This window comes from Pyricularia grisea, chromosome I (assembly GCF_004355905.1).
Source record: "Pyricularia grisea strain NI907 chromosome I, whole genome shotgun sequence".
NCBI lineage: Eukaryota > Fungi > Ascomycota > Sordariomycetes > Magnaporthales > Pyriculariaceae > Pyricularia > Pyricularia grisea.
The window spans coordinates 2,833,032-2,854,515 of NC_044973.1; the positions used below are offsets into that span (position 1 = coordinate 2,833,032).

Below are 21,484 nucleotides of genomic sequence, written 5' to 3' on the forward strand. Positions count from 1 at the left end.
TGGGTTTAACCCGGTACAGTCCCTGTACATTCCAGTCTTGAACTCGACTCTGGCTTGTTGAGAAACTACGCTTCAGGTGACTTGATTTCCTATTGTTAAATTAAACAAGGATCTATGAATTAATTCGTTATTGCACAAAGCCATGTCTTGTGTCTCATAGCCGATCTTATAACCTGCATAGAGATGAAAGGCTGCATGCTTACATCGACCTCTTATAGTCTCTATATCTCCTTGGAAATCCCTTCCTTGTACGCTTTCAACGCCCTCTCACGGCAACCCTTGTGCTCAACCAGGGGTTTTGGGTACCCCTTTTTCTTCGCCTCTACCCCACATCCTCGGCCATACGGATCGTGTATAGCTTTCCCCTTGATGCCTTTCAGCTCCGGAATCCACTTGCGAATGTACTCTCCATCGGGGTCAAACTTTTCACTTTGAAGTAGTGGGTTGAACACGCGAAAGTATGCTGCCATCGAGTTAGTATGACTGGATCAAGGAAGGGGAAAAGACGATTTTTGAAAAGGGAAAAGAAGGAAAAGAAAACTTACGCTGCGGGTCGACACCAACGCTTGCTGCAAAACCCCACCCTCCATTGTTACTGGCAAAGTCCCCGTCGACAAGGTTTTCCATGAAATACCTCTCGCCCATGCGCCAGTCTATGAGAAAATCCTTTGCCAGAAAGGACGCCACGATCATGCGGCATCGGTTGTGCATCCACCCTGTCCCTCGAAGCTGGCGCATCGCCGCATCCACGATTGGGAAGCCAGTACGGCCTTCACACCAAGCAGCAAAGTGTTCCGTGTCATAGGACCATTCGATGTTGGAGTACTCGGGCTTGAAGGGCTTGTTCATGCTGTGGGGACAGAAGCCGGACATGTTAGACTACAATTCCTGCAAAGGGGTCTAAGGACAGTGAAGTGAAAAAAAGCTTACCAAACATAAGGCCAATGTACTAAAACATGCTTGTAAAAGTCGCGCCATGCTACCTCGCTTATCCAAGTCTGTATTCCTTGGCTGCCGCCATCGAGCTTCCTGGTACCACTTGCTTCATGTGCGAGGTGGACTGCTGTTCGCGCACTGAGTGTTCCAGCTGCAAGATGCACCGAGATTGACGAAGTCCCGTCGTCTGCGGGAAAGTTACGCTTCGCTGCATAGCCGTCAATTCTGCGCTTGATAAAGGCATCCAGCCTCTTTCTAGCTTCGTGCTCGCCAGCCGGCCACAGAGCCGCAAGCCTTTCCTTCTCTTCTTGATTCATCTGCTTGCTCTTGGGCGCCGGTGGTATCTTGCTGTCAAACAGGTGGGAAAACTTTTCTCTAGCAACGGCAGGGTTTTTGTGTGGCGGTTCCAAGGGCTCCAACAGCTCTGGGTCGGCCGACAAGTGCTTCAGCCATGCGCGGTACCACGGTGAGTAGACGGCGTACTGTCTACCCGTGCCGGTTTGCAGCTTGCCGGGAGGAACGACGCAGGTGTCGTGCACAACCTCCATGGACTTGCCATTCTCTGCAAGCAGCCTTACCAGGTTTGCCTCGCGCCGCAACTCGTCGACCTCGTACTCCATGTTGGCGTACAGATGGCTCGCATCCCATTCCTCCATTAGTGAGAGCACCCTTTGCTTCATGGTCTTCCTGTCTTCCACGGTTTCCACGTGAAGGGGAATATCGAGCTTGGCCAGGTCCTGCCTGAGCACCTCGAGACTCCTCAGAGTGAAGTCGACTCTGACAGGGGCTCTCAGATGCGCTTCCCAGTCCTTGGGACTGACTGTGTAGAGCGCAATCAGGGGAACGCTGGCGGATTTGGCCTTTTCACTGGCCATTCGCAAAGCGGTGTTGTCCGCCACACGGAGGTCCATCTTGAACCAGTGCACCACGGCGCCCTTGACCTTGACCTTTTGGCGGATCGGGTGGGTTTGCGACATGGCCTGGTAAAGATCCTCAATCGGCCGGGGGATCTCATCATTGTTGTAAGCGCGTGCGCGGTCGTTGCTCATCTCATGCGGGTAAAACTCCCTCAGGACGATGCCATTCATCTCTGACTCCTTGTGGAAAGGGTGAGGACGTTTTAAAGGGTCTGACGTGGAGGTTGGTTCAACGCTCTCTGTCTTGATCTTTTTAGAGTCGGTGCCATTACTATCGGCAGGGGAAGCGGCCTTGCGCTTCTGATTCCTTGGGGCCATGGTATTGAATCGAGCAAATGAGCACTTGGGTAAGTATACGGAGGAATTTAAGAGACGATGGACACAACCTGTGGACGGTGGTCTTCTGAACAGTTGCATGAATACTTTTACGCGTGAGGGCGACATGGAAGTTCAGTGATAAAAACACGATCCCACTTGCGACCGTACAGTACACTAAAGCCCATAATCCTCCATTGAATTACTAGGGGCATATCCATGCCAAAGACAAAATTCGGCATGTTCTGTGCCTGGCCTGCTGCAATGTCCGATCTGGTTTACATCATAAGGGATCTCAAGATCGAATCGACCGATCTGAACATCTCTTAGCGTGCCATCTGTAATGCAGGGGTTGGCCCAGATCCTTTGTGCGCTATGATAGGTGCAACACAACCCACTCCACCTACTGAATTTTGGGCAAATACCAGGATCGGTACCAGCACCCACCAATGGTCTGAACTTCGAAGGTCTTGAGCAGTAAGAAGAAACGCCACAGCTCCTCAATAGACTAATGAGCTCATCGGGACTAGGTTTAGAGGCTGCACTTGCACCCCAACATCAATGAAGCTGCAAAAATCACAACTCTTGCATATATACTCAAACAATCTGTTTGACGTTTCTTTGTTGCCTAGCAAGCCTTGGCAGCTTAATCTGGAATCAATCCGTATCTTTTCACCAGGTTACCACGCCACTAGGCTTCCTCCTGTCGAGTGTAAGGCCCGTATCTGTACCATGACCAAAAACTTCTAGGCCACGGCTTTTTCAAGGTCTTGATTCAATCTGCGGCGTTGGAGCTATCGTAGTAGCCCAGAGTCAAGGGATGTATATGGTCACCTGAGGTGCATCCACGACTCTTTTCCAGCCGTTATTGGTTGATGGAACAACCAATGCGTCACAGTTTCGCAGGTATCGCATCGTGTTCGTTGGTCCCATTTGTTGCCTTAGCAAAAATCACGGTCTCATTCAGTATCTCAAGCGAACCGTCGACTCCAAGTCCGCAGTCCTATCGTACGAAATTTAATTTCATTTTCCGAATCCCTGATATTCGCCGTTCAGAAATGCTCGATGACCCAAAGAAAACCTGTGAATTGGCTAGAATTAGTCCCTGATCGACAGGCCAATCGTAGGATCCTCGGATGCAAAGCAATCCAAACGCACCAATTCATGCCCATTCCTCGTTGCCTGACCTGCCCAGTCATATGATTTATCGGACAGCGCTGAAGACGTTCTTGAGGAGACCGTCCCTCTGGGTCAGCCTGTTCAGGGCATCGTCACCCTCACCCATGGCGCGGACGAAACCGCAGAGAGCGTAGACATGGTTCTCGCCCTGGACGGCACGGCCGTTCTCGTCGACCTTGGCGATGGAGATCTGGACTGAAGCGTGGTCCTGGGCCTTGATGATGCGGTTGGTGGCCGAGCACTTGCGGGGGACGTAACTATTATTCGTGGCGAGGGGTTGTTAGTAAACTTTTGTCGTACGCGCGCGTCGGTCGGCTCGTGGCTGAAATGTGTGAGAAACTCACAGGTCGACGATCTCTCCCTTGTCGTTCTCCATTTTGGCAGATTTTTAGGTTATTTGACGTTGGGGTCGAGGATGGATGCTGTCGCGAAATGGGTGGTGATAGAGACTTGAAGGGTGCTTTTCGTTGCTCGCCTCTAATTTTCGCCAAACCGTGTGGGGGGTTGCGGCAGCTTTCGCTTGCTTGCACGTGATCAGCCTTGCCAATCCCCGACCCATCTTTGCCCCACCTCAAGTCAGCTGACCGCGCGGATCATTCCTGTTGGGCTGAAAACATTCGCTGCGAAATAGACGCGCTTCAATTGTTGTCATTAGTCTCGGTCAAACCCCGCCTAAACTCGGTGGCAAGCGTCTAGCCTAAGCCGGGATTGACTTTTATTCGTCGACCTGAACATATCGCCGTTCTCTCGACGTACCATTGCATTTATGCCAAAATGCGTACTGCGGATGTGTCCGGCCTGTTGTCGTCAACTTTCGACAATGACCACGCCCCGCTTTCTTCCGTCATCGCCTCCGGGCCAAGCGAGGCCGGAGCTCTACACAACATTGATCTCCTCTTCGCCTGATTTACCTTCGATTAACGAGCTGGTCTCCCGTTATGCAAAGAAGCCAAAGCCGCTTCGATCTGGTAGCAACGCTGCCTCGGTACCCGCAACCGCGACGGCAACTTTCACCACTGCAGCCAAGCTGCTCCAGTCAGCGCAAGTAGAAGAAGCAGAACAAGCCGATGTAGTTGAAACCCTGCCTCCCCCGAGGGCAAGAGCAAAAGCAAAGCCGAAACAAAAAGATCCACCTGAGGTTGTTGATCTCTCGCCAGATCCTTCGGTCAATGTACCAGAACCTCAGCCCAACAGGCGCAAGGCTCGGGAGACTGCAAATGCGGCGACCAAGAAAACAAGCGGGAGACGAGAGGAGTCGGTTGCCGAGGATGCTACGAATGAAGTCACAACGCCAACAAAGGTTCAAGCCCGGAAAGTTTTCAAATCGCCTTCACCAAGAACAACTGCCAATTTGGAGTTTACTAGCGTTGAAGAAGTGGCCGCCACAACTGCACCTGTGACAACAAGCACGACGGAGTTGGCAAAGGGCACAGCTTCCGCTCAAAACAAAGTGAAGAAGCCAAGAGTACGGAAAACGTCAACAGCAGCCTCTCGGAAAAAGAAAGCCGAGACTGTAAGTAAGCACTTTTCTGTACCCGATGACGCACCAACTTGTCCGGAACCCATTACAGTCCCCGACGATTCTTCCGAGGAGCAGGTGTTCAACCTGGAGCCGGCAGTCGCGAGGCGGTTAGATTGGACACCTCCACGCGAAACAAAGACGGGGGATCTTTGCCCTGACTCAGCCAACGCCAAGGAAGTGAGCTCGACCTTGGACAACACGCTTTCCTCGGCTCCAGCGGCTATCCAGGACGTTTTCCTTACACTACAAGACAAATTTGCCTTTCCTGTAGAAGAGGTCACAAGACGAACAAATTTGCCCGGCCAAGAATTGGCTCCGCCGCTAGAAGTAATCAAGAAACGCAAAGTGATACAACTTGTTGGGCCTCCGAACGATAGTGTAATCCCGAATCAAACATCCCCAGTCAAGTCAAAGGCGCCGAAAAAGAAACCAAGGACCATCACAGATCTTGCCACAGCAGCATATACAACTGAGGGCAAAGATTCAAATGTTCCATCCAAGAAAGGGTCTATTAAAACCTATCTTGAGGGACAAGGCGAACAAGTTTTCCAACATTGTCACCCGGATTCCAGGTTACGAAAGCCGGAAAGAAAAAGAAAGCCAAAAGGGCGTGGTCAGGTGCTCTTATCTCCTTTGTCCGCAATTGACCAATCCGCACGGCAAGACTTTGTCTTTGGGACTTCCAGTCAATTGGCACAAGAGCAGTCGCCGACTTTTCTGAGGGATCTCCACGCTGCACTCAAGCAGTCCAATGACTTCAGCGACGATCCCTTTGCTAGTCCCATAATAGCAGCACCAGAGGGCCGGAAACTGTGGACCGCGGGAGCTCGTGGTGAAGAGGGCGATCTTATGAACATTGAAGTCATTGATCTAGTCGACTCTCCCGCCTTCCCGGATGATCCTGATGCTATAGTTCGTGCAGACATGCAGAAAAGCCCCAGCAGGTCTGAACCTAAGGGTGACAAGAACAGACGAATTTCAATGGTCAATCTCGATTCCTCCGAAATTGAGATTTTAGAACCACATGCTTCGGATTTGGAATCAGCTAACTTAACTGGACACACATCTAAAACCCAGACCTCAAAATTTAGACATTTTGCGTCTGCAACACCACCCAGGTCTGCTAAAATTACAATGGCTCCAATAAGTGAAAGTACTTCGGAACCCCCTGTAACTCCCTCAGATGACGATCCGGACAACGAACCTCCTCCGAGTAATCAGCAGGCTTATCAGATGCCCCCACCGCCTAGACCGGTCGTACCGGAGGACACTGCTATCCTTCGGCCTAACTACGAGGTTATGACAGATACTCAATTGTCAAAGCAGGTTTCCAATTACGGATTCAAGTCGGTCAAGAAGCGATCTGCCATGATCGCGTTGCTCAATCAATGCTGGGAAAGCAAAGCCGGGGCAACGGCTGCAGCAGGCCAATCTAGTGCATATGCCATTACGAGCCGAACATCTGCCCCTACGAGCCGAACATCTGCCCCTCGCGGGCCTCGTGGGAAGACGAGTACTGCTGCAGCTGCGGCCAAGTCGTCACCCAAAAGGCCTAGAGGCCGGCCGAGAAAGAACAGCGCCGGAGCCTCTGTAGACGTAGCATCAGTTGAAGCCGCGATACCAGTCAAAAGGCCCCCCGGCAGGCCCAAAAAGAACGTACAAGGGGAGTCTAGTCCCAATATAGTGCAGAATATCTCAGCATCAATGCCACCCACGGCGGTTGCAGCTGTGCAAACGCCTCGGCGTCGCAAAAAGGCGGCAACGCAACAGACGGTCGAGATTTTGGATTCGGATGATGAGGCTAGGCTTTCTCCCAGTCCATCGTTGTCCCCGGATCCAGTTTTTTCTTCCCCCGACAAGGAAAATGTCGACGTTTCGATAGGAGAAGACACAATAATGTCGCTGGCGGCTCACCCTACCGCCCAACAGGCCGAGCTGTTCACATGCATCACACGTGCGGTGAAGAGCGCACCACGTTCGACTGATCCTGATAAACCATCGTGGCACGAAAAGATGCTCATGTATGACCCAATTGTTTTGGAGGATCTGGCTGCTTGGCTAAATGCTGGTCAATTGGACCGCGTAGGCTATGATGGCGAGGTCGCACCTACTGATGTCAAGATGTGGTGCGAAAGCAAGAGTGTCTGTTGTTTGTGGCGCATGAGTTATCGTGGAAAGGAGAGAAAACGACTATGACGAAGTTGACGTAGCGAATTCAAGATTATTTCCCTTCCAGGGGTGTACCATGGCGGCCAGGCTTGCTATTATAAAGGGTTGCTATTATAACATGTTAGAATAAGGGTCACTTCCTCGAACCGTCTGACTTTTGTTACATTTCTTTTCTTTGGCCATTAACCTTTTGGAAATGTCAACTATCGGTAATCGTTTAATGTGTTCCGGCATGGTTTACTCCTGCATATTATTTCCACATTTCCACCCCTGAGTTTAAGGATGATTGCGTCGTCCAATTTTAGTGTCACTTGCCATGCTAGACCCGCAGGCTAGCTCCAACAAGCCTCGGCTACTAGATGTCACAGCTTCTTCCCCTCACAAGATCATCCCTTCACTTAGCTACCAACAAGGTGGGAAGCCGAGGATCAAAAGTCGACTAGAGCCGTTTATGCGATCAAATGTCAACTATAGGTATTTATGCAATGAATACGATGCAATGCGACTTGGTACGACTAGGTCGTATCGTATTCGAGTCATGTTTGCTACAAAAGATTGTACATCCAGCAAGGTCGATTTATACACATCAAAATCGCTTTTCTTCCACCCTTGGCAAAGCATCTTGTATTCGATTTCGCGACCAACCCGTCAATTGCAGTAAGAGACATATATCAAAGAACCTAGAAACAGGATTCGGCTTCTATCATTGCTACAGTACAATGGGTCAAGGCAAGAAGGCGGCCCGCAACGGGCCTGCACCAGCCAAGCCAAGCTCAAGGTAGGCAACGTCTCTAGACCCCAATATTTCCTTAGAATGGATTTATCATGCGTCCTATAGAGGGCGTCGTTCTCGCCTTGGGGCAACAATTCAAGCTCCTAAGTCGATTTCACAAAGCTGACTGTTGCGGCCAGTATTGTCCTGATTTCACCTCAAAACGAAGTGTTACTGCTCAGGCGGACAGCAACATCAAGTGCCTTTCCAGACGCATATGTTTTCCCCGGCGGCAATCTATCCAAATTCCATGAGCCAGGGACTACCACAGAAATGGAAGGGGATTGCCCTGAATTTCGCATGGCTGCCATCCGCGAAACATTTGAGGAAAGCGGAATCCTTCTAGCAGTGGACGCCGCAAATCAAAAGCAGCTCCTTGACTTATCAGATACGGACAGGAACCTCGGCAGAAAAAAGGTGCATAGCAACGAAATTAAGTTTGACGACTGGCTGGCTTCCACGGGCGGCGTTCCGGATACCGGCAATTTACTCGCCTGCACCCGCTGGATCACGCCCACGCTGATGGCCAGACGCTTCAATACACAAATGTACATCTATTTGCTGCCGCTGGAGGCCAAGGCCGACTCGGTCAAGCATGTGCCGACCTCGGACGGCGGCGTCGAACATACCGAGGCGGTGTTTGCCCCACCGCGCGAGTGGCTGCGGCGGGTGCGCCTCGGCGAGATTGTGCTGTTCCCGCCGCAGATCTACCTGCTGTCGTTGGTGGCCGATCACCTGCAGCCCGAACCCGACGCCGGGCCAAGAGACCTGTTGGCGGCGCGGGAGTCGCTCGTGTCCTACCTTAAAACTACACCCGAGGACGGCGTGCCCTGGGCAGACAAGGTCATCACGCCCGAGGTCACGGCGCTTTCCGACGATGTGGATTCCGAGTCTGCGGTGGTTTGGAGGGGCAAGGTGGTACTCAGCCTGGCGAAACCAAAAGGTGTCACGGACAAGTTTGTATTGGTGGATTTCCAGAGAGGAGGGCCGATGCATGGAGAGGTGGCTACGCGAGATGAGGTGCTAAGGCGGCCAGCGATAAAGGAGAAGCTTTAGTGCTGGGGGGGGGAAAGGGTGAACACGGCAGGACAACTGGACAACGCAGGTGATGGCGCCTGTAAAAACGAAACAACAATCATGTGGCCTGACCCTAGATCATTTCGCTCCCCAAAAGCGACCCATGACAAGGCCTTGTCAATCGTGGTCGGGTCGGGGGCCGGGGTTATACAAAGTCAAAGAACAACAACAATAACAGGGCTGGTGTTTGTTTGTATTTTCCCCAATAGCCAAACAACGCCAGGTTCCATTGAATGGACGGGATTTGGATGGATTGGATGGAACGTGGGGGACAACTGCCGCACCGTGCGTCTCCCTGGCTTGCCTTTGGGTGACTGTGGGTACCTGCAGGTCGGATGGGGCTATCAGACGTCGTCCAGGCAACGGACATACCAACCAAAACATTACCCGCTTCCTGGGCGTGTCATCCAGCTGCGTGAACTCCACGCAACTGACCAAAGCACCTGCATTCACAGAATTGTAAATTGACGCAGCATGCTCATACATCACAACCTGCCACTCAGCGACAAACCAAAAAAAGCTCACCAGAAGGCACTGGTTTGAGACAAATCGACAATACAGTCTTTTTCTTAGGTTTGTTCTAGACGATAAGCAGTGCTGCGTTTATAATTTGATTACCTGGTTTTTTCTGCATTACCTTTTTTTTTTTCTCTTCAATCTCACTCTGGGCTCAGTTGTTTGTTTATATGCGAATTCACAACAAAGCGCCCGACGAATCTTTGGCTTGAAACGCAGACATCGCCACCGAAATAGAGTCAACAACCTACCTTTGCATTTCTGCAACGGGATTCAATTCTCTTTTTGATTTAGCAGATTTACTGGCGTCTCGTCAACATGAGCCGCGCAGACCCAGGCGCATCTTCCATCACAGTCGCAGGTTAGTTATCACGTCATTCGCATTCGCGGGTTTGCTCTCTGTTGACTGACTCCACGTCTGCTGTGCAGTGCGAGTGCGGCCATTCACAATACGCGAGGCGGCGCAATTGTAAGAACCACCTCCGTTCGATCAACCAAAACACTTCCATCGTCTGCAAGCTGCTAATAACTCGACAGGATCAAGAACGACGATGGCACATTATTCCTCGGCGACGGCTCGCTAGCCGCGGCACCAACACCAAAACTCAAACAGCATGGTCTCCGATCTGTGATCAAAGTCGTGGACGATAGGTGCCTGTAAGGTTTTCTGGGCACACAAACCGCGTTGAGGACCTTCAAGGCACCAGAGATGCTAACTTGTCTGCTCTTTCCAGCGTTTTCGATCCCCCAGAAGACAACCCCGTGCAGAAGTTCTCCCGGTCCGTGGTGCCGTGCGCCGGCAAGAAGGTCAAAGATCAGGTCTTCGCCTTCGACAAGATATTCGACGACAACGTATCACAGACGGAAGTGTACGAGGGAACAACAAAAACGCTCCTAGATAGTGTCTTGGACGGTTACAATGCCACAGTTTTCGCATATGGCGCCACAGGATGTGGAAAGACTCACACAATCACCGGCACGGCAGCACAACCCGGTATCATATTCCTCACCATGCAGGAGCTCTTCGAAAAGATCCAGGAGAGGAGCGACGAAAAGGTCACGGAGCTGTCGCTTTCTTACCTCGAGATCTACAACGAGACAATTCGCGATCTGTTGGTCCCCGGCGGCAGCAAGCAGGGACTGATGCTGAGGGAGGACTCGAACCAGGGCGTCTCCGTCTCCGGGCTGACAAGCCTGCACCCAAAAGACGTACAGGAGGTTATGGATATGATTGTTCGGGGCAATGAGTACCGCACAGTATCACCGACTGAGGCCAATGCGACATCATCACGATCACACGCCGTATTGCAGATCAACATTGCCCAAAAGGACAGGAATGCAGACGTTAACGAGCCTCACACCATGGCTACACTGAGCATCATCGACCTGGCAGGCAGCGAAAGAGCCAGCGCGACAAAGAACCGTGGCGAGAGGCTGATCGAAGGTGCAAATATCAACAAGTCGCTGCTTGCTCTTGGCAGTTGCATCAACGCGCTGTGCGACCCTCGAAAGAAGAACCATGTGCCTTATCGTAACAGCAAGCTTACCCGACTGCTCAAGTTCTCTCTGGGAGGTAACTGCAAGACGGTCATGATTGTCTGTGTCAGTCCATCGAGCGCACACTTTGACGAGACTCAAAACACGTTGCGGTATGCCAACAGGGCAAAGAACATCCAGACAAAGGTCACGAGGAATGTTTTCAACGTAAACCGCCACGTCAAGGACTTCTTAGTCAAGATCGATGAACAGATCGCCATGATCAACGAGCTCAAGGCACAACAAAAGGACGCCGAGAAGATCTTCTACGCCAAGTTCCGCAAGCAGCTCGAGAAGCGGGATGGTGTGGCACGCGAGGGAATGCAGCGGATTCGCTCAGCGTACGAGAACTCGGCACAGGAGAGGCAAGACAAGATAAATAACATGAAGAGACTAAAGGGGTTCGAGAGACGGATTGGGCAGCTTTCGGCATGGATCGCCGCTTTTGACGCCATCTGTGACTCTCGTTCGGATGAGAACGGAATGCCGAACAGCTTGGCAGCGATGAGGAAAACAGCACAGGGTGTACTCGCCGAGCTCGAACACAGTCGCCAGCACCTCCACCAGAAGATTGAGCGATCGAACTGGGAAAGATCCATCGACTCTGCGCTGCAACACAGCATCTCGCAACTATCGAGTGGAGAGGACGTGGTTGATAACGGTGAAGTTGCAAATCTCACGAGGGAGGCAGAACTCCTCAAGGCCAACTTCATCCGTGAGGCTTATAGAGAAGTCCTCGATCAGGACCGAGCAGGAGATGCTGCCGCAGTCCAGGTACTCCTGAGCGCGCAGTTCGAGATCATCGCTTCCTTGTCATCTACGTTGCAAATGCAAGAGGCCGAGGCAGTGGCGCATGCCAAAACAATCATCCACCGCCTTCTCGAGACTGGCATCTCTGCGACATCTCACATCGTGAAGCCTGACGGATCTGTTATGCCGGTAGAGAGGTTCTCGCCATCCAAGCGCGGAACGCCGAAACGCAAGAAGCTTTCAAACGTGCACGTCAAACCGGTGGCCGCTCCTGCTTTTGTCGCCATGTCTGAGGCTCAACAAGAAGCATTCGCCTCCCCGATGAAGGCCTCTCCCCGCCGTCGGAAGGCAGGCGCCCAAAGGAAGGGTGTCTCATTCACGCCTGTCAAGAAGAAGTCCCCGTCCAGGAGGTCTGTCCGATGGCGTGACGACGAGACAGAGGAGGGCACATTGGCAGACTTTGCAAAGACGCCGCAAAAAGTCGAGTCCTCCCCCGAGGCGACCAACACCCCTTCAAAGGCAGATCCACTGCCGCCAGCCATCCCATCATATCTGGACACCACTGACGCCGGCTCCGACTCGAGCCCTTCCTTGGTTGCCCCAGAAGCAACCAGCCTTGGCTCCGGCCTGGCGGCTAAGCCCAACAGATTCCAGGCAGGCTTCCTCTCCAAAGGTCGCGTATCGTCCCTTGGCGGCGGTGGCTCCCCATCTAGCATCCCTTACCCAATTAACTACGCTTCCAGCCCAGACAGCGACCGACCATCTCCCCTGCGGTCTCTTGATGCAGGAAAGGCGTCAAACATGCTTTCGCCTCCTCCGTATGGCATGAGAAAATCGAGCATTCCTCGGTCACCTAGTCTCCTAGCCCTGGATGAGAACACGCCGTTGTCCTCGTCTCTTAATGCACGACCTCCCAGCAAAGTCGAAGCTTCGTCTTCCGGCTCTGAATCAGACACACCTATAGACAAGGATAATCTCCGCATGGCCATTCACAACGTCAAGAGAAAGGATAGGCTGTCACTGATGTCTGGCACAGCTGCTTCCAACGCCAAAGCACGCCGCATCTCATCAACCGGCTCCAATGGGTCTTCCCACCACCGGGCTTCAGCGTCGTACTCGGGCCCGTCGACATCGCTGTCGAGCTCGACAAACGGCATCTCGCGCCACCAACGTCTGCGCCGCAATAGTTCTGAGCGCCGGCGCAGCCCACCCATCTCCTGCTCACCGAACGCTAGCGATAGCGACGGCAGGTTGGGTCAGTCGTCCTTTGCCCGGTCGTTCACACCGGGCCAGGCACGTCGCATGAACCTGGGAGGCAGTCTCCGTCAGGAGAGCAGTATTACCAGCCCTAGCGGCGAGAAAGGACCGGTCAAGTCTAGAAGAATCACGATCGGCACTGCTGCCATGGGGTCACTGAACGCTGCTGCTGCCCGAAAGGATGGTGCACCTGCGCCTAGGCCCAGCGTCATTTGGCGATGATTAATGACTTTGTTCTTGGTTATGTTTTGTTTAGTTTTTTTTGTGGCTTCTCTGTCAGCCTCGATTATCTTTGGCTTGACCGTTTGGTGGTTTTGTTCCTCTCGGTACCTTGCTTCAAAGGATTCGGTGGTTGGATTATACAAGCTTGAATCACGTCAGTCTGCACTGATTATGAGGCGTCTTTCTTGTCTTCTGTTTTATAGTTTGTTGTACATATACATTTTCTGTGATCAAGTGACGCGAATGGGATTGTTTTCTTTCGGTTTCATAAACTATGACTACATGTTCCTACTATGCATAGGTACTTGGATGTTACACTCTAGTTTTAGTCCACAAGTTTCAAGCGTTGTCCGAATGACGACAGGTACTACAGATGGAGACGTGATACACCGTGCATTTATTGAGCTCATTAATGTCCCTACAGTACTTCCCACGTGACGACTTGCTTGATGCTGCCAAACAAGACAAAGAAGGCTCCTCTTAAATTACGTAAGTGACCTCCACTCCCCACAATTAAACATGCGCTTTTTTCTGCAGCATTTCTTTCTTGCAACTCACGGTTAATCCTAACGCTTTTTCACCTTCCAACCATCACCGCAGCATCATCCTCAATATATCATCATGTTCCATTAGAGGTAAGTAAACGTGCAGAAGACATTTTTTTTTTCCCACCAACAACAATACTCCCCCGAGCATATGATGACAAAATCCCAATTTCCAAAATGTTTCAAGACGGGATTGAGGAGTTCACGCTCCAATGAAACCGACTTTCTCTGAAGCTCACACCAGCCCTGACACGATCGCATCTGAATTTCCATTGTGTCGCGACATTTTACTGATGCTGGTTACAATAGGAAAACCTCTTATTTTCTTCCTTGTTTGGTACAGGGACTGCGGTGAGGGGGCTTCAGTGTCGTCCGTGTGTCAGGCAGTTAATCTGCCCTGGTTGAAGCTTGCAAACCAACGGCGTGGCTTTTTGAGCCTCCTGTCATTATCTAGTCATTATTTTGTTTGTAGCCATAGTACTAGCGTAATGTTCATCCAGTCTACATAATGAAGGTTTTGGTATCCTTTGCCTTGGCAATCTCGCTCGCCTTTGGTCCCTGTTCTGCGTTCTGAAAATCAGACATTGCCCTCGAGTATGCAATTATGATCAAGGTACCCAAGTCTACCTTCGTCGGCTCGTTGGTGATCTGGCACACACTGTTCTAGAATACAGACATCGAGCTGCTGCTTTGAACTCATGTGGTGCCACGCGTCTACTATGGATCTCACGCCACAAAGCAGTTGCAATGTGCCGTCTTGGGTTTGCGTAGAGGAAATGAGTGTTACCCAAGCCGGCTATCCGGAGCCTTGTCGAGTCTTGGACGTGTGGAACGTTATACAACCACAGATTTATGTGCAGAAACTAATCCCGCTCCTCCGCAATACAAGCACAGCACATTTGTCGCACTAGACACGGTTGAGGCCTCGAGGCAGCTACACATAGAAGACAATATCAGTTATACAAAGTATAGAACCACAAGCTAGAGACCGGTGCTAACAATCCATCGCTGCCCAGAGTTCCTCCAAAGTCCCCTTGTTCACTTTTGCTTCTTGGCCTCGTCCTGCTTGACCATAGCCTCGAGCTTCCACAGCTGGAACTTTTTCCAACACTGAACATCAATAATCCACTCCCCGAGCAGCGTCCTGGCAAGCCAGACGCGGCCAGCCAGACCTCCAGCCCAGAACCAGTCCGGTCGGCCGAACCAGGCCCGCAGCATGATGGGCCACTCGGGCTGCAGCGACTTGCGCGCCAGCTGCCCGGCGAACTTGCGCGTGTCGACGGTGCCGTCAGTCTGGGAGTAGTTGAGGCGCCACTCAAAGACATCCCTGATGCGCTGGTACAGACTGTCCGCAGGGAGAGGTTTATGGACTTGGGTGTCCTTGTTGAGAGACCTCACGGTTCTGGAGGAGGAGGAGGGTGGTCAGAATTCAAGTATTCTCAAACATTTCTCCCCCATGACGCCCCTTTTTTTTCACAAGGAAAGGGGAAAACAAAGTGGGGAGGGACAAAGAAAGGATGACTTACCCCGTCATGGAAACCATGACACGAACCCCAAAGGGACGCAGCTCCATCCGCAGCGTTCTCGAGTACGCGTTCAGCGCGGCCTTGCTGGCGCCGTAGGCGGAGGCGAAGACGTAGGGCGTGACGGACGACAGGGACGAGATCATGATGATGAGCCCCTTGGCGGCGATGAGGAGCGGCGTAAACGCCTGGACCATGGCCATGACGCCAAAGACGTTGGCCTCAAACATCCGGCGCACGTCGTCGAGGTCCATGTCTGTGGCGGGAACCACTATTGAGCCACCACTATTGAACGGGGGAGTTTTTTTTCCCACAAGTATTAGCTAGGAACAGGATATTTTTCTCCAAAGAGGTATAGGTTGGTGCAAACGGAGATAGGAAAGGCTAAATCTCACGCATTGTTGACCAAAATGTCGAGCCGTCCGCCCGTCAGCTCGGAGACGGCCTTTTTGCACTTCTCGATGCTCTCGGTGTTGGTCACGTCGAGCGGCAAGGTGGTCATGCCCGCCTCGGCGAGGTCCTTCATGACCTCGGGGCGACGAGCCGTGGCGATGACATGAAGACCTGATAGGGGCGTTAGTCGACTTAGGAAATGAGTATAGGGGGCTTGGTGACACAGCTCCTACTCCCATGATGCGCCAAGACATCAGGGTCATAATCCTATCCGGGGTCTTCTCTACCGACCTTTGGCATGATACTCTAGGGCCAGAGCATGTCCGATACCGCCGGGAGTGCACCTGGTGTAGAATGCATGTCAGCTCGGCTCGGAATGTTCCCATGGACTTTTGCTTTTTTTTTTTCTGATCACTCCAAGTTCATCACGTACCCCGTGATAAGCACCGTCTTTTTCCCAGGCTGCAATGCCATTGTCCCAAAAAAAATTAAGCAAGTCGATTTTCTTTTTAGATCCTTTGGTGTTTTTTTTGTTTTTTTGATGAGAGCGTTTGTAAGGTAGCAAACGCCAAGATTATATGTACCTTATGTACCTTTTTGGGTTCAATCGGGCAATGGTGAAGAAAGGGCAAAACGAGGGCGATAAGCGTTGGCTTTCGGGCTGCCTTTCCTCAAATCATCACAAGCAATACGCTTTACGCAGCTAAAGAGAGTTGCTCGACTGGGGTGGTGTCTTTTGCTATTGTCAGCGGCGGATTGGCCAATGGTGGATGCTCCAAGCCCCGCTAAGTTGCATCATGCCGAGGCACGCGTAAAGCTCGTCGCAGAAGCACAAAAAAAGCTTTGGATGAAAGTTTCCAAGGACCCCTTTTATTGATGGGGGGTTTTTTTGTTTTTCTTTTTTCTTTTTGACAAAGAAGAAAAAGAACTCCCCATGTCCCCCGAAGAGTCGTCCAAAATTGATTACCTAGGCAGATATCTGGTCGGAACCTAGGCAACTAGTCAGTAGACGTTCCTTAACCGTCTGCGAAAAGCAAGGAAAAACAGCTGTGCTCATGCGCTCATCGATCAACCCTGATCGCATGCCAAGTAAGCCCAGTATGCTTGTACTTGTGTCACTCCATGAAGTAGAAATCTCTGGCAAACAGTAGGTTCTCCTAACAATGTTTTCGGTTTCGGTTTTGCGTGCGATCAGACGTCGTTCAACAGCTTGCAGCACGTCGCAACACTTGACACCTGCCGCTAAGAAACATGATGCACGTCGTCGGAAGCTATGACATGTCATCTTGACAAGCTACTCACGGACATAAATCACAGACGTCAACGGGAACAAATTTTGTGTGTCTTGAGCGCTAAAAGCGGTTTATTTTATTTATTTTATTCATTCATTGATTAATCATTAAATAGATGGTGGCTATAACCGCCCCTATTCATAAAACCTTTTTCTTTTTCATCTCATTTCATGACATTCATGGCGCCGTAGGCTTAGGCGCAGAGGGTAGCCTCGACGTTGATGGGGAGAGGGCAACCGTAGACCTTCTTCATGTCGGGGCGGCTGTAGCAGCCGGCGTCGTTGGGGGCGCAGTTGAAATACTGGCAGCCGTCACCGGGGGAGATAATCACGCTCTTGTCGGCAAAGGCTGTTTATGGGGGAGAGATCATCATGTCAGTAACGGAGTGGTCAGGGGTTATCTATATCTGGGGAAGAAAATATGGGATGACGTACGGTTGCCCCACTCGCTGGATAGCTCATAGTAGCCGTAGTCTGGGTTCGACGAGAACGAGTAGCCGATGAATAGAGGGGTGTCCAAGGTCTTGGTCTTGGAGACCTTGACGGTCGAGCCCGACTTGCGGAAGTCCTCAGAGAAGGTCTCGCCAGTCTTGACGGTGGTCAAAGGGCCGGCGGCAGATCCGTCGTAGGGGAACGACTGGACGTAGACGGTATCCTGGCATTTGTTGTGGACGAGGGCCTGCTGGGCAGAGACGCCAGCGACGAGGGCGACGGCCGCGATGGTGGAAGTGAACTTCATTTTGGCGGGTAGTGAGATGGGTTTGCTTGGTAGCGAACGTGAGTTGAATGTGTAGGATAGGAGTGATCGGGCTTTTTAGTATCAAAGGCGGATGAAGACAAGATAAGTAACAGTGTAGCTTGATGCCTACGGGCAGCCACTCTTATATAGACAGACAAATATCTACATAGGTCAATATAAGGGGTAAAAACAATTCCGACTTGGGTAAACCAGTGATTGAGCTTATTCCTTGGAAACCCACCCGTTTTCGGCACCAATTCGCCGGTGAGGAGACGTAACGTGACGCCGTGTAGCCGACAAGAGAGGATCATGATGACATGACATTGGCCTACCCTTCGTGTTGCATTTCCGCCTGTTGTCTCCATGGCGATGTGGCATAGCAGCGCAATTTTACGGGCAAATAAGATGGCAAAGCGGGCAGGCTGGAGGGGAAACAGGGACAGGACAGGCAAACCAGCAAACAATAACCTTCCTTACCTAGGTCGGTACAGTTCGGTACTGTACGGGTAGGTAGGAACGTATGCAACGGTAGGGGTCCAAAAAAAAAGGCTGCTGCATCAACCCGGCAATATCCACAGTAAGACACGAGCTTTCTTGCGGCTCGTATTCACCTTTCGGCGGACAGCCCGTCGAAAATTTGCTCCAATTGCACCTTGTTTTCGATGGGCATGCATGGGCGGGATGAGTTCCCCGCAAAATCGTTGGAATGCAACCCACATTCAGTGGGCCGACAAGAGCCGGCGCGCGCGGAAGCCTTGGGAGCGGAGCCCACCCCAAAAAAGGTTCCCGCCGTTGCTTTTCCTTTCTGCGTACCTTGGAAAGTGATGGGCGTAAACGGGCGACCCAAGCATAGCAGAGACCCTCTCAGTTGCGTCAGTCCAATCTCATCGATGGTACCTGAGCGAGTATGCGGGAATCGCCAGATTTTCGGAATTCTCCATAGTCATACTACATACAGTAAGTACATCTTATGTTGTACTCAGGGGGAGAAAAGGAATCCTCTCGAATCCAGCTTCGAAATGATGCCCTCTGTGGAAACCTGTCGTGATTCTGAAAGTATACCCGGAAAAATTTCCCGATTTTGTATTTCGACCGGCGTCGTACATTCCACTTCTGGAAAACTTTGACTGTCATCTTTTCTGATCTTGTCATGGATACGAGATGGTCAAAGCATGGCTCCTCTCTACTACCGCAACTACCTGCCACAATCGTAAGTGTTCCTGACAGGATTTGATCCTACTACGTTTCTGGCGACGGTGAACACAACATAACATGCTTTTGCTGGGGGTGGGGTACTGACGCACGTGATTCGGTAGGCTAAGGTGTATTACCTACCGGGAACCTTTACCTTACGAGGTGGTAGTAGTCGCCTGTCAATCTGTCAATCTGCTGCGCGACTTTTCCTCATCATGAACTCGACGCTGTCATCTGGTGCCAACTTTTTAGTCTCCCGTCTATCAGACCACACGCTATCTGACTTACTACGTACAGTAAATTATCTCACCTCGCCCTCAACCCACTTCCGTTTCTTCCGAGCGAATTATTTAGGCTGTACAACTCGGGCTACTATACATAGCTACATAGCAAGCCAGGTATGCACCGTGCCGCCCGCTAACGGCTCTCCGCCTTATCCTGATCTGGCACACTGCATTTGTTTTTGGTCTGTGGCGAGAACCTTTTCGGTCAGGATCCCGCCGAGAATGACCCGGAAGGCGTTGGTTGCACTGGCAGGATCTGCGACCAGAGGTCAGATTTACAAAGTACCGGTTTGAACTTCATTATTTCCGAGAACCAGAAAACGTCACTTTTTGGAACCCAAGGCCCATCGAATCAGGCACACCCACACAACAGCTCCGAAAATGTCTCAAAATCATTCCGACAGTTTTCGAAGAGCATTTACTTGGCTATGATCTAGATCTCAACACAAAATAATCATCCATCTCACTTTTTATCCGACTCTCATCCAACTTCTTTTCCTCTGGCTCACGAATAGGGCATGTCAAACATCTCATCAACCCCATAAATCGGCTTGTGGCAATCCCCGCTCCAATTTGGGTTGCATTCCTCTACAACAGCCACGCATCTCGCAATAGTCCCATGAGTTCTCTTGTTCTCATGGTCTTGGGCATATTTTTTTGGGATCTTGGCAAACATACCATGGGCTCCTGAAAGATACGTTCTGGTTGTTTGCGTAGCCTACTTGTCTCCTAATCTGAGGCCATTCTCCCCTCCTCGGCCTCACTTTTGTTTGGTATAATACGTGGCTGAACCCTATCCGGATTCGCCGGGCGAAAAGGGCTTTGAACATAAGTAGCCTCTACAGGTAAGCCTAGTTTGCAAGGTTAGTCAAGTCTTAACAAAGGGACATGACCTTGCGCATAGCGATTTTAGATTTCTTTTGACTCGTGATGACAACGTAATTTCGGTCGCCTAATATTTACTATGTAAGTAATGTTCCAGTGCAAGGACGAGCAGGCCAGACCCTGGATCCATAACCTAGGTACGTATATGCTACGGATAGGCTACGGATAGCACCAGCTGCCGGATCTCAGGCCAACACGACAAGAATTGCGAAACATGATCCAAACGAAACAGGACAACCCGACGACCGTTCCCTTAATCTAGGTATATGATATAGTCGAGGATGCCTCATTGGCGAGAAATGAGAGGAAAGGGAACAAGCAACAGCTTGTATTTACTACAAGGAATTTGAAGAGTTAATTTTAGATCACCTGCTGCCAACCTACTTACAACTTGAAAAAAGAAAGCCCAGCAACATATATATTTATTAAAATCTATAACTAAAGCACCTTGTTGTTACCCAGTCGATCTTTCATAACCATCCCGTTGGTGGCCGTGCATCCCAACGCCCGTCGCTGTATCCTTCTTTATACTCCGACGATCGTCCCCTGGTGCGGCGGGACCATATCATTTCGTCTAAAATAGCGGATACAATCTGCACACAACATATAAGAACACACTCGCATAGTAGTGAACCACAGTCGTCCCTATCCCGGCGCACCAACATGTCTTTTTGATGATCTGAAAACACTAGAAAAAGTGGTAAAAAGTTAGATGCTAAGAATCTTTTTTTCCTTTTTTTTTTCTCCCGTTCTTCTTTTCATCATAGTAATTGCACATTTTGCCGGGGCCAGTCTTGCTGTTTTGATTAAACAAGTTCGGGGTAAAGGCAAAAAAACCAATAGACACTCACTACTAGATTTGCACCGCGCAGGACATTTGCTGTAGTCGCTATTTTCCGGACAAGAAGCGCCACTGTCTTTATAAGAATATTTACCGGCTTTGATTAGATTGTATTGACTGGTGTCCAACTGGGGACATTGACTGGTATCGAAATCTTTCGGGCATTTAGTCGCCGCACCCAAGCGAACCATAGAAGTCCAAAGAAGAAGAAAAGGCGCGTAACGCATTTTTTCTTGTCAAAAATGTTCAATAAGAACCTTTACATTATACGGAAGACGAGATGGGTTAATCAAAGTAGAAGCAAAGCAGTGTTTGCAGAAAAACATTGAGCTATATAAATGTTGGAAGGAAATTCATCATAGTCCCACTACCTGGAGATGGATACCCTAGAGCTTGGATGTCGATCCAAGCCCGATTTATCTAGCATTGATAATGTTAGCATCTAGCCCAATATGCACTTCATGCAAAGTGCAAGGAAGCCGGGCACCCCTGGAAGTGTGACTTACAGATCTCATAAGCTCCTGATTCACGAATTCAAAGCCTCCGGATTTCGAATGGAAGGAATCAGAATTTTTCCATTCTTTTTTTTTGAATATTTGGCAAAGAAAATGATATTCACTA

At 50.7% G+C, this 21,484-nt stretch overlaps 7 protein-coding genes across 7 annotated transcripts; 3 read left to right on the top strand and 4 right to left on the bottom strand.

Moving 5' to 3' along the window:
• Window positions 1-221: 221 nt before the first annotated feature.
• PgNI_05900 (uncharacterized protein) lies at window positions 222-2,171 on the bottom strand (the record flags this gene model as incomplete). Its single annotated transcript, XM_031125930.1, has 3 exons — window positions 222-463; window positions 546-850; window positions 931-2,171. The coding sequence occupies 3 exons, from the start codon at window positions 2,169-2,171 to the stop codon at window positions 222-224; spliced, it is 1,788 nt and encodes a 595-aa protein (XP_030982149.1).
• A 159-nt stretch (window positions 2,172-2,330) lies between these two features.
• On the bottom strand, window positions 2,331-3,814 carry PgNI_05901 (uncharacterized protein). Its single transcript, XM_031125931.1, has 3 exons — window positions 3,692-3,814; window positions 3,327-3,604; window positions 2,331-3,249 (listed from the first exon to the last, which is right to left on the bottom strand). Exons 1-2 carry the CDS (start codon window positions 3,721-3,723, stop codon window positions 3,373-3,375), a joined length of 264 nt encoding a protein of 87 aa, XP_030982148.1. The 5' UTR covers window positions 3,724-3,814; the 3' UTR covers window positions 2,331-3,249; window positions 3,327-3,372.
• A 317-nt stretch (window positions 3,815-4,131) lies between these two features.
• PgNI_05902 (uncharacterized protein) lies at window positions 4,132-8,866 on the top strand (the record flags this gene model as incomplete). Its single annotated transcript, XM_031125932.1, has 4 exons — window positions 4,132-7,247; window positions 7,344-7,547; window positions 7,729-7,816; window positions 7,951-8,866. Exons 1-4 carry the CDS (start codon window positions 7,235-7,237, stop codon window positions 8,864-8,866), a joined length of 1,221 nt encoding a protein of 406 aa, XP_030982151.1. The 5' UTR covers window positions 4,132-7,234.
• An 805-nt stretch (window positions 8,867-9,671) lies between these two features.
• Window positions 9,672-13,394, top strand: PgNI_05903 (uncharacterized protein). Its single transcript, XM_031125933.1, has 4 exons — window positions 9,672-9,764; window positions 9,833-9,872; window positions 9,941-10,060; window positions 10,138-13,394. Exons 1-4 carry the CDS (start codon window positions 9,722-9,724, stop codon window positions 13,166-13,168), a joined length of 3,234 nt encoding a protein of 1,077 aa, XP_030982150.1. The 5' UTR covers window positions 9,672-9,721; the 3' UTR covers window positions 13,169-13,394.
• Window positions 13,395-13,757: 363 nt separating this feature from the next.
• PgNI_05904 (uncharacterized protein) lies at window positions 13,758-14,226 on the top strand (the record flags this gene model as incomplete). The annotated part of the gene is made up of 2 exons (XM_031125934.1): window positions 13,758-13,803; window positions 14,023-14,226. Coding segments are annotated over 2 exons (246 nt in total), but the record flags the coding sequence as incomplete, so codon positions are not given.
• A 410-nt stretch (window positions 14,227-14,636) lies between these two features.
• PgNI_05905 (uncharacterized protein) lies at window positions 14,637-16,284 on the bottom strand. Its single transcript, XM_031125935.1, has 5 exons — window positions 16,063-16,284; window positions 15,921-15,973; window positions 15,632-15,800; window positions 15,240-15,521; window positions 14,637-15,115 (listed from the first exon to the last, which is right to left on the bottom strand). Exons 1-5 carry the CDS (start codon window positions 16,101-16,103, stop codon window positions 14,752-14,754), a joined length of 909 nt encoding a protein of 302 aa, XP_030982144.1. The 5' UTR covers window positions 16,104-16,284; the 3' UTR covers window positions 14,637-14,751.
• A 678-nt stretch (window positions 16,285-16,962) lies between these two features.
• Window positions 16,963-18,074, bottom strand: PgNI_05906 (uncharacterized protein). Its single transcript, XM_031125936.1, has 2 exons — window positions 17,356-18,074; window positions 16,963-17,269 (listed from the first exon to the last, which is right to left on the bottom strand). Exons 1-2 carry the CDS (start codon window positions 17,657-17,659, stop codon window positions 17,115-17,117), a joined length of 459 nt encoding a protein of 152 aa, XP_030982147.1. The 5' UTR covers window positions 17,660-18,074; the 3' UTR covers window positions 16,963-17,114.
• Window positions 18,075-21,484: the final 3,410 nt, after the last annotated feature.